The sequence below is a fragment of the Chenopodium quinoa genome, unplaced genomic scaffold, assembly GCF_001683475.1.
Source record: "Chenopodium quinoa cultivar QQ74 unplaced genomic scaffold, ASM168347v1, whole genome shotgun sequence".
Lineage (NCBI taxonomy): Eukaryota > Viridiplantae > Streptophyta > Magnoliopsida > Caryophyllales > Amaranthaceae > Chenopodium > Chenopodium quinoa.
The window spans coordinates 290,166-302,619 of record NW_018745323.1 but is presented as its reverse complement, the minus strand read 5'-3'; the positions used below and the strand labels follow the sequence as shown (position 1 = coordinate 302,619).

At 30.2% G+C, this 12,454-nt stretch overlaps 1 protein-coding gene across 1 annotated transcript; it reads right to left on the bottom strand.

Annotated features, from left to right (window-relative positions):
* Nucleotides 1–5,355: 5,355 nt before the first annotated feature.
* LOC110712454 (F-box protein At1g67340) lies at nt 5,356–7,537 on the bottom strand. Its single transcript, XM_021890920.1, has 3 exons — nt 6,992–7,537; nt 6,712–6,874; nt 5,356–6,586 (listed from the first exon to the last, which is right to left on the bottom strand). The coding sequence occupies exons 1-3, from the start codon at nt 7,396–7,398 to the stop codon at nt 5,792–5,794; spliced, it is 1,365 nt and encodes a 454-aa protein (XP_021746612.1). The 5' UTR covers nt 7,399–7,537; the 3' UTR covers nt 5,356–5,791.
* Nucleotides 7,538–12,454: the final 4,917 nt, after the last annotated feature.

The following is a 12,454-nucleotide window of genomic DNA, read 5'->3' as shown; positions in this document are numbered from 1 at the left end:
AATATATGGGAATATATTCTTATGTATATATTAGTTCGGTGTATATATCTTCTCCGTATTTATCTCCTAGTAATTAGCCTAGGATTATTCTTGTACATTGTTATATATACACGGTTATGTGAATGAGAAGGTCAAGGAATTAATCCCTCATATCTTTCAGGAGGAGCTTCCATGGAAGAGTTTCGATAGAGGGAGAGGAGGCAACTAAAACCCAATATTTACAAAAATGTCATTCATTAATGCTAAATGTTGGTCTTTATTACCACTTTGCCATTAGATTAACAAATTTTATTTGTCAATTAAAAAGATCAACTGGGGCAACTTCTGCATATATTTATATGATCAATATAACGCATCACACACACACACACAAACACACACACACACACATATATATATATATATATATGTATATATATATATATATATATATATATATATAGAAATGGGATCATGTGAGAACCCATGGCTTAGGTGAAAACAATTTTAAAATGAGAACTCATCTAACACCATTCATTTTTATTAGATGAATGGTTCAGATTTATTGTTTCATTAGTGGGAATTCACGTGGGCCACCTTCATTAATTGTAATGATTGTTTGTATTTTTTTTTTAATTTTTGTGCATTGGGACACAAAATCTGCCAAAAGCTGTCATTATTACATGCTTTTTATTATTTATTGCATTGAAACACGTTACGTTAAAATGTAGTTGAAGTGTACGTCATTAATGATGTTTCGTAAAATATATCAAGTGTTTCAATTTATAATATTAATGTTTCATATATATTATTGCTTGTTTCATACAGTTGGGCTCTATATGAACTAGGTGTACTGTGATTTCTTATACCTTATCTGATGTTTCAAAAAATATACCTTATGTTTCATTTTACAGTGCTTATGTTCCATAAAATATACGTGTTGTTTCATATACTAATGATATTGTTTTATACATAAAAATCATTGATGTTTCATATAATATTTTATTCGAATATTATTTATATTGTTCCAGAAATTTGAACTATTGTCTCATAAATATTATACATTGTTCCATACCATATGTGTGAAATGTATCAATGACTGAAATGCATGTTCCCAAGAAAATTAAAAAGCATGTACCAATGACTGAAATACGTGTTCCCAAGAAAATGCATGGGAAATTGATAATTAATCTCAGCCATCCGTTAAGTGTAGTTGGTGTACGTTAATGATGTTTCGTAAAATATATCAAATGTTTCAATTTATAATATTAATGTCATATATATTATTGCTTGTTTCATATAGTTGGGCTCTATATGAACTAGGTTTACTGTGATTTCTTATACCTTATTGATGTTTCAAAAAACATACCTTATGTTTCGTTTTATACTACTTATGTTCCATAAAATATATGTATTGTTTCATATACTAATGATATTGTTTTATACATAAAAATCATTGATGTTTCATATAATATTTCATTCGAATATTATTTATATTGTTCCAGAAATATGAACTATTGTCCCATAAATATTATACATTATTCCATACCATATATGTGAAATGTACCAATGACTGAAATGCGTGTTTCCAAGAAAATTAAAAAGCATGTACCAATGACTGAAATGCGTGTTCCCAAGAAAATGCATGGGAAAGTGATAATTAATCTCAGCCATCCATTATGTGTAGTTGGTGTACGTTAATGATGTTTCGTAAAATATATCAAGTGTTTCAATTTATAATATTAATGTTTCATATATATTATTGCTTGTTTCATATAGTTGGGCTTTATATGAACTAGGTTTACTGTGATTTCTTATATCTTATTGATGTTTCAAAAAACATACCTTATGTTTCATTTTATACTACTAATGTTCCATAAAATATATGTATTATTTCATATACTAATGATATTGTTTTATGGGACAATAGTTCATATTTCTGGAACAATATAAATAATATCCGAATGAAATATTATATTATGTATAAAACAATATCATTAGTATATGAAACAATACATATATTTTATGGAACATAAGTAGTATAAAATGAAACATAAGGTATGTTTTTTTAAACATCAATAAGGTATAAGAAATCACAGTAAACCTAGTTCATATATAGCCCAACTATATAAAACAAGCAATAATATATATGAAACATTAATATTATAAATTGAAACACTTAATATATTTTATGAAACATCATTAACGTACACTTCAACTACATTTTAACTTAACGTTGACAACACAATTCAATGTAACATTACATTTTTTAATTGAAACAGCGACAAGTCTTTTTGAAACAATAATAACATCTTTTGAAACATCTCAAAATTATTCCTTTAATACAATAAAATAAGTAATTAATACTGTTCCAATTGGATGATATGCCCGTTATTGTCAATACAATTTATATTGTTCCAGAAATATGAATTATTGTCCCATAAATATTATATATTGTTCCATATATAAGAACTAGTGTTCCAATTACATGATATGCCCCTAGTTTTCGAATTTTAAATATATCGTTCCAGAATTTTCAACTATTGTACCACATACATATTTGCTCTTTTTTTGCACTACTTTGAAAATTCTACCAAAAAAATATCAAACGAACTCCAAAAATTCAGAAATTTTGTATGCTTATTCTACACAAAAAAATAAGCAGATTCAAAAAAAGAATCGCTTCAAAAGGGTTTTTTATGAGAGAGAAATCTTCATTTGAAATCCGTCTTTCCAGATTTGCTCCTTTTTTGCACTACTTCGAAAATTCTACCCAAAAAAATATCAAACGAACTCCAAAAATTATGAAATTTTGTATGCTTATTCTACACAAAAAAATAATCAAATTAAAAAAAATCGCTTCAAAAGCTTTCTTTATGAGAGAGAAATTTTCATTTGAAATCTGCCTTCATTTCTCTCTCTTCAATGGCTAAATTAAAATGAAACCAGATTTTCCATTTTCTCTCTCTTCAATGGCTGAATCTCTTGGTTTTATAGTACATAAATCGGTGTTTCAATGCAGAAAATAAGGAAAAAAAAAGTAAAAAACATGTACTAATGACTGAAATGCGTGTTCCCAAGAAAATGCATGGGAAAGTGATAAGTAATCTCAGCCCTCCATAATCTCAAAATTGATGGTGTAAGATTGGTTCTTATTTTAAGAGGGTTCTCAGCTAAGGGGTGGGTTCACATAATCCCTCCCCTATATATATATATATATATATATATATATATATATATATATATATATATATATATATATATATATATATATATATATATATATATATATATATATATATATATATATATATATATATATATATATATATATATATATATATATATATATATATAATAACATTGGTCATATATCCCTGCAATTGTCAAAGAAACAATAATGTGTTTCTTTTGCCCCTTCCAAGTGATTGAAAAATAAAGAAATGAAAAGTGAAAGTAATTTTAAAACAAGTAAACAAAGAAATTACAAGTATTATTTAGATAGATGGAGTATTATTGTACATTTGTACTAGATAACAAGCTAACTCCAGTACCATGCAACTAGAAAATGTCCCCAAACTAAAATTTGAGTTTGTCCCTCTTGAATCAAGAAAGTTTTTCATGGCATTAAGCTCTTTAAGGTTGTGCCTAAGAGAGACAAATCATGATGTAAGGTTTAAGAAATTACCAATTATGATTACATATTGAGAGACAAAATATAATGTAAGGATTAAGAAGTTACCGTTTATGAATACATATTGAGAGACAAATTCATGTCAATGAATTCATTGCTTTAAAAGTTTTAAGAGAATTTAAGGACATTTGACACTATTTAATCAAATAATAATGAACACGTTATAACAAACATGCACATTCATGGATTAATTTCCTCTACAAGTTATACCAACATTGTAAAAATATGACGAGGACAAGGCTATATAAAACGTGTTTAATTTATCTTTGAGTTGTATCGACTAATTATGTGTATGCTAATTATTAATCATAAATGTCCCCATACTTGACAAGCTAAGTTTGATTTCATGTGAATCAGGAAATTGATATGTTTAGGGCAATTAACTTTATGTTATGCTTTAAAGAGACAAATTACGTCGTAAAGTTTTAGACGCTATTGCTTGCGATTGCATGATGATGAGAGACATGTTTATACATATTCATGTCAATTAATTCATCGTTTTAATTAAAAATTTAAAACAATTTGTCAGTATTCAATCCATAAATGTATATGTTACATCTACATGTATGCGAAGAGGACAAAGTAATATGATACGTGTTTAGATCATCTTTAAACTTTATCAATTTTCCTGGGCCATAAACGAAGAGACAACTTCATAAGAAAAATCAAAATTAATATGTTAATTAATTAATAACCAATCACAACATAAATATAGCTAACTCTAGTCATTAATACCTTACTGGTACACTTGTATCTCCGTACATGATTTATCTCACTTTATATGTACACTTAATTATTTAATATGCACCCTTCAATTTTATACTTACATATTTTCAAATTTTTGAGAATTACCAAGTTGAATAAGTCAATCACTTGCCACACTAGGGTATCCCAATTTATTTTCCAAATATACCTAATTTCCTCACTTCTTTTTCAAAAAAATGTGATATTTACTCACTTTTTCCATCTTCCCACTATCAAAATTATGGTTGGCTCCCACCCATCGACAACCCAAGTGCCCACTTACTACTCCATGTTTCATTCTCCACTTCTCATCCCCCCTTTTTAGCTACATGAAAAACACTTACCTTACCATACCAAACCAATCTTTGGTCAATTCAATCACCCAAAATTATAACTCAAAAACAAAAACATACTCTTTTTTGACCAACACCACTACTAAAGCAAAAGCCAATAACCTAAGAAAAAAAATAAAGGGACTATTTTGTTATAATGATACTACTATCTATACTTCATTGGATCCCTTCTTTTCTTCACATTATTACCTAATTCGCCTATATATTTCACAACTGGATGTCACCAATAGTTTTTCGAAATGTTATCAATAATGCCCGTGATTTTAATTAACCCGCTTTTCTTTTTCTTGATCCCTAAAATAGCATGTATTTACTCCGATTCAAAAATGCAAAATTCGTCTTAACATTATTTAACAATTAAGCTAAAGATGAAGAAGTGAAGAAACTAACTTCTCTTTTCCTCAAAGTTAAATGGCGGGCTTAAGCAAAATTCTTGTTTGGTAATTCATCCCAATCTCCTTACCTAATATTTTTCTTCAATTTCTCTAATAAGGTAGCTATTAACTACAACGTGACATCCAAAACTAATTCAACTAATTTTCTCTACATATTATTTATTTATTTACAAATAAAACAGAAGCAAAATAATAGAGAAAGACGATATAGTTGTTGTTGTTGATTGAAAATTTTGTAATAAGCTAAGTAATTTAGCTTAAAAAAAAGTACATAAATTCCGCAAAAAGGGAATTAAATCCCTTTCTCTATACAAAGAAAAAAGAAATCCCCCAAAAAAAGGGCCCAAAAAAAAAAAAATTTCCGGATATTTTCGATTCTTTACCAAAGATTATCACCCAAGTTCAAAGTTCTTCCTACCCCTTTTCCCAAATTTAAAATTAATTATATATATATAAAAAAAAAAAATTAATTCCCACCTTTCTCATTTTTAAACCAAAATTTCTTTCTCCTTGTTTTCTTCCACTTAATCAGAAAATTTTTTTCCAATTTTACCCTCAATATAACGCCCCAACCCAACTCATGTGACGCGCCCATTTTCCGTCACAGTCACAGTCCACCGTTACCGTTATCTGTCATCCTCATCACCGTCTATAACCATTACATCGTTCATCTCATCGTTATCGTTATTGTTATCGTTGTCGTTACCGTCACCGGCGTTAACATCCTCATCGTTAACTTCAACCCATCTAGGCATAGGAGCACACTCTCCCTTATGCCTCAACTTCCAATCCAGCGCCTGACAAGCACGTGAGCAGTAATTCACAGCCCCACAAACCGAACACCGTCGAAACTCATGCTTACGTGTCTCCGGTCTACCACAACCGGCATGCGAGCAGAGCCTTAACCCAACCCCGGGGCTATCACCGGTTCGACCGGTGAACCAGTCGGATAAGAAATGGTTCGCTGGGTGAGCCTCTGGTGCCGGAACATTACACCCGAAATCACTCAATAAAGGACACCCAACCGTTGTTGATGCCACGTGGCGGGACCCGGTTGGTTGGGGTGACGACGAAGGAACCCAGTAGGTGGACCCTGAGGCGGTGGAGCACGTGAGAGCAGCGGCGAGCTCACGTGCGTTGGCTTGGACGAGAAAACGACGGCCTTCGGCGACGTTTTGACGGACGCCGTAACCGTCTTGAAGGCAGTGGCCGAGTTCACGGAGAGCGTCCACGTGACCTAAGAAGGCGGCACGTGCACATAACGCGACACCGGCGCGTAGGTCTTTGTCGCTCTTTGAGCCTCCGCTTCCGTTGAATTGAATCACCGCTAATGAGTACAGAGCTTGCGCGTGTGAGTTAATCGCTGCTTTCGCCATTAGTGATGCTCCGCTTCCTCGGTTTTGTAAACAGTAGAAACGAATCTGTTACAACGGAAATTTAAATATTTTCAGCAATTTATTTATTTATTAAATTAATGTTAGAAAATACTGGAAAAGAAATTGGAGATTATATTTTAGGATTTTTTATTTTTTTTTGAGGAAATTACCATGCCGAGAGTGTAGCAGGCTTCAACATTTCCGGCATCGGAGCAAGATTTAAGGAAACGATGAGCAGATTCAGACCAATTCTTAGCTTTAATGGCGAATGTTTTCGGCGAAGCTTTTGATAACACCATTGAATTAAGACCTAATCCGTTCAATCTCTTGCAACTGTTACAGAATCAAATCAATTCCAGATCAGAAAAACTTCAATTCCTATAAAATAAAAATTGAGAAGAGAGAGAAAATCAAATCAAAACAAAATCAAAATCAACAACATTAACATACGTTATGAGTACGTTGACGAAATCGGCAGGACAAGAAGCTGTAGAACTAAGCTTGCAAAGAATCGAAACAACGAGATCATCCGGCAAAGCATCGAAGAAATCCAAACCACCGGCGGAAAACTTCGGCGAGATTTTGGCTCTTTTCCGGCAAGGAACAACTTTATCAAAACAAGTATAAACAAAATCAGTTTTATCATTTTCCGACGATAACAGCGATCTCTTGTTACCATCACCGCCGCCATTAACAAAACCTCCATTATTATTGTTATTCGTTCTACTCTTCTTCTTGTTTATGACCTTCATCTGTTTACTGCCATGGAAGGAGAGAGTCACGGTGGTGGTGGTGGTGGTTGTTGAGGCGGCAGAGCCATGGATTTTCGGGTAACAGAGTCCTCTTCTTGTTCTCATTTTTTAATAATTTTTCTTTATTTTTTTTGTTGATTTTTTTGAGGAGTTTTGAGTTTCTCTCTCTAGAAGTTTCTCTCTCTACACAGAAGAAGAATGCTTACACAGAGTCACAGGAGACGACGAAGAGGAAAAAGAAAGAGTGTGAGGGTTTATATAGGCCAGCTAAATCTCAAAAACAAAAAAGAAAAAAGTAAAATGTTGTGAAATGACGGATTTAGCCCTGTTCTGGTTTGGTCTGCTGTGCTGTAGTTTTTATTAAGGTGGTAAAAACAGAAGAATTAAGGGATGGTCAAAGGGCGTTGACTGGGGAATTGTTGGGAAGGAGGAAGGATGATTGGTTTTGGTTGTGTAACAGTATTTGGCATTTAAGTTTTTTGGGATTTTATTTTGACTGGTAATTTTTTGTACCAATATTTGGAGCATAAATTAAATTGACTGGTAACTGAATGAAGGGAAGAAATGTGACAAGTATTTACCACATGGTAAAATGAATTGAGATGACCCGAATCGGGGGATAAGTTGTACTCCCGTACTCGGTTTAAATTTGAGTTGAGATCTTGTTTTTTTCCGCTTATAATTCTTTGTTTCAAACAATTATAAACGTAGTAGAAGAAAAACTTATCTTTCTGAAGTGAATCCACTAATTAATTTTAGAAATTTGTTTTGTACAACTATATGCTCCGTATATAATTATCAAATTGACCTTTTTTAAATGATGAAGATTGACCCACAAATCTCAAATAATATCAACTAGAGTAATTTTCATTGATTTTTTAGGTTGTTTGTTTATTTAAAATTATAGTAATAGAATCGGTTTTATATGTTATATTTTATCTATTGTTAAAACTAATTACGGAGTAGAATGTTACTTTGTACTCGTACTATTATTTTTGTAAGGTAATTAGGTAAGGATAAAAGAGCATTAATATTACTCTGTATAAGTAAAGTCACCCCTAAAATAAAGAAATTCGATCCTGGTTTCACAATAGATTACCGTCAGCGTAGATTTGCTCAATTATTCTCTCCATAAAAAATACTCTCACATTTTTATTTTCTTAAAATGTTTTTACAAGTCATCTAGCATAATTTTGCCACATTTATTCTTCAATGAAGATTTTTTTTGCATATTTTTCATAAATAACATGTTTGTACAAGATATCTAACATGATCTTGCCATAATTATTCCTTTAATTGAAGATTTGCCACATTTTTTTTGTCTTAATTAGAATTTTTTTTGAGAAGTAATTCTAGCAACCACATTTGAGAAGTCATCTAACATGTTTTTAGTATGGCTTACGATTTAAACTACCAATGCAAAAGAAGAATATTGACAACAAAAAGATTAGCTGATTATCCACCGCAAATTGGGCCCCTCAATTTGTATTTTTACAGAGAGAAAAGAGTTGGAAATGTATGAAACTTGTTCATATTCGGTCCCATGGAATATCTATTTGGTATGATTTGTTCTTTTTTATGCTAATTTTATTAACTTTGGCCCATACTTTGCTCTTCAACCCAAATTCCAAAATATATAAATATTTATTTACAAACTTTTTTTTGTAACTATAAATTTAATTCTACCTTAAAATAAGCCACAAAAAAGAGGGGAAATAATTATATACGGAGTATATAAATAAATTATTATTGTCGTGGTTTATGCTAGGCATCTAGACAACCAAAGAAAAAGCGAAAGAAATAAACTAAACATTTTGCTAAGTGCACATTAATCATCTTGTTTAAGTTGCTAACACGTTAAGCCAAACAGTATCGAATTGAAAATGTATGAAATTAAGATGGGAATTAAAACAATAATAACTGGAATATTTTGAGAATGTTTCATGATTTTTCTTAAAATATTGGTTGACCAAAAAATATCATCTTCAAGCAAATTCAAAGCTTATAATTAAAACAATTTAAGAAATTGTCATCAGTGTCGCCCATGGCAGATATTTTTAGGAGTAATACATTAGTAGCTCAATTAAACAAGTTAATGAGTTCACAACGACGATAGTTATTGCCTTATTGGGTATTTTTATAGTAATAAGAAATGACATCCGTAATACTTTCACCTTTTTTTTTCTCTACTCATTTAAAATCTTTATGTAATAAAAGAGTCAATGTGAAAAGAACACTTAAATTTTTTTTCATTATTCATACTCTAATTTGAATAAAATTTATTAATACTCCGTAATTTATTTTAAGAAAATGTTATCTAGTAAAATTCATGCTATATTGTTATGTCATACTCATACATTTTAGCCAACAAAACAAATTCCTCAAAAGTTATTACATCTTATGGTTTTAACTTATATTATATATATATATATATATTAAATAATACTCCATATTGTTTAATATAAGTTGTTAATTTTGTCTTCCAGATTAAAAATTATTATATATACCTAAGCTCAAGATGCACTCAAAAATATATTATCAAATTGAGAAAAAAAAAAATCACCATTCAGTACACCTTGTAATGGGAATGTATACAAGAATAACTATTTTCAAATTAGTGATTTGTTTTATGCGACTCAATTAAACTTATTGACCTGCAAATACCGGACCAAAAAAAAAAAAAAAAAAAACAAAACAAAACCTTATCATAGATAAAATCAAGTTTATTTGCAATCGAACTAAATTTTTTATGGGTAATGCTATATGTATAAGCATTTAATATACTTCCTTTTTTAGTATTAAGTTGGAAATATATCGATAATTCACGAGTAAATCGGTGTAATAAATGTTTATTTATCATCAATTCTTTCCATTTTTACCTCCTTATATGCAGCCCTTAGGGTTGCATATATCTGTTTCCATTTTTTATTTAAACACAATAGATTTTTATTTAAACAAAATACACTTGTTTTCGAGATGATATAACCTTAACCAATATAAGCCGAATATGCCTAATTTGCAACGTGGTTTGTCTTAGAGTACTATAGAGTATAATGTACTAGTGTACTACATGATCGGTTCAACTTATTTGGTTGAAATACATGTATGATATGAACAAGCAAAAAGAAAAAGAAGCATATAGTACTGTGTATTACCACTAACAAAAAAGAAAAAGTTTATATGTTTGCTACTTATAAGGCTAATTTTTCAGGTGATAGTGAAAATGTTTTCTAATTAGTGCTTAAACATTCAATCATTTTCAAGCAGCCATTTTAAAAGAAAAAATATATTGCTGATGCCAGACTTTTTCTCTTGCCCACTTCAAAAGCTATATAATTTGTCATTATTTTTTTTTCCAAAGTTTGAATATTAAATTATTTAATTACATGAAATGAATATATTGCAAAGATGTCACGAAGTTGATTAGTGCTTCGTATTATATTATAGATTAATATTAATTGGTGGTAATATAAGAGTTTAAGAGTATGCTTGTATACTATACTATGATACTTAAATTTGATTAGATTAATTAAAGGTAGGTCGCGTAACAATTTAAAATGCTAACATGTTGTCATGTCGCCGAAATTTTACTAGTTGTTGTCATTTCAATAACGACGTTTTACTTGAGTAATTAGCTTAATTAACTTTGCTTCCTACAATTATTAATAAGGTTTTAGCCTGATAGCTAGTTAAAGTTTTTATCCTAGCTAGCTTAATTAATAAGCTTTTAGCGCAATGGTTCAATTTCTCAAGCCCTTATAGCTCATTCGCCGGGAAAAAAAAAAATTGATTTTTACTTCGTTTCTTGTTGCTTAAATCTACCATTATTCACAATGTCTTAAGATAAAATTTATTCTTATATTTCAAATTTTAAAATATAGATTTTGAATGTTATTCACTTATTCTATTATTGAGTATGACCTTGTATTGTTTGAAATTATTAGTATAAACTTATTTTGTCCAAAGTAATCAGAATTATATTGCTATAAATAAGTTGGACGCAAGCTAAGAGAGCCTTAGCCTATATGTATTGTACTTAGTTAGCCATAAGTTCTTAGTTAGCCATAGCTTAGGTAATTAACTCCTTGGTTAGAAGGGTTGATTACCTAATATTTTGCTTTATGATTATTTCTCATTAATTAGTCTTTGGTAATTTTAAATAATCCATAATATAAAAAACTAAATAAATAACAATCAATTCCTCGACAAAAAAAAAAAAAAAAAAATCAATCAACAGTAAAATCCGTCTTTTAAAAACCTCAATTTTTTTTCTTTTCATTTTTTGTTTTTATAACTAAGAGGATGTACTTGCGGGTGCTGCAAGGCGTAGAGTTTTACTTTGTTTTACGTTTTAGTTTTTAATAAGTTCTCTTTGTCCAAAAAAAAAAAAAGATGTACACCATATACATACATACTTAACTTTATCTTTAGCAATGTACTATATGACAATTCTTACATTCTGTGGCATTCTAAAATTATGAGTTACTGAGTATATGGTGTGAACTTTCACATACATAGCTTATACAATACAATATTTTCGGTTGTGTAATTTAGTTAATATATACTCCCTCCCTTTTTAAATACTTGCTCCATTTCTATTTTTTGCACTATTCATTTATCCTAGTTTGACTAATATTCGTGATTTATACATAAGAAAAAATATAATCATGTGGGTACTTGTTGGAATCATCTCAATGAATAGATTATTAATTTTCAATTGTTAGAAGTTATACCTATTGATAATTAAATATATTAGTGATCAAAGATTAGCATCAGCATGCGTGTCCAAGAGAAATGGAGCAAGTATTTAAATACGAAGGGAGTATTTATAAAAACATATTCCTGGGCCTCAACTATTAGTTTAAGCTTTTGGTTGAGTTGGTCATTTAACATGGTATCAGAGCTGAGCCGAGAAATAATATGTCGTCGGAGAGATTCCGATGAAGCAGTAAGCACAATATCATCAACATATAGAAGGAGATAAGCAGTATCATTACCATGGCGATAGATGAACAAAGAGGTATCAGATTTGCTATTAGCAAAACCAATGGAAGCCACAAAATCTGCAAAACGTTTGTACCATGCACGGGGTGCCTGTTTCAGACCATATAGTGACTTCTTCAATAAACAAACATGATCAGGTTTACCAGGATCTTTGAAT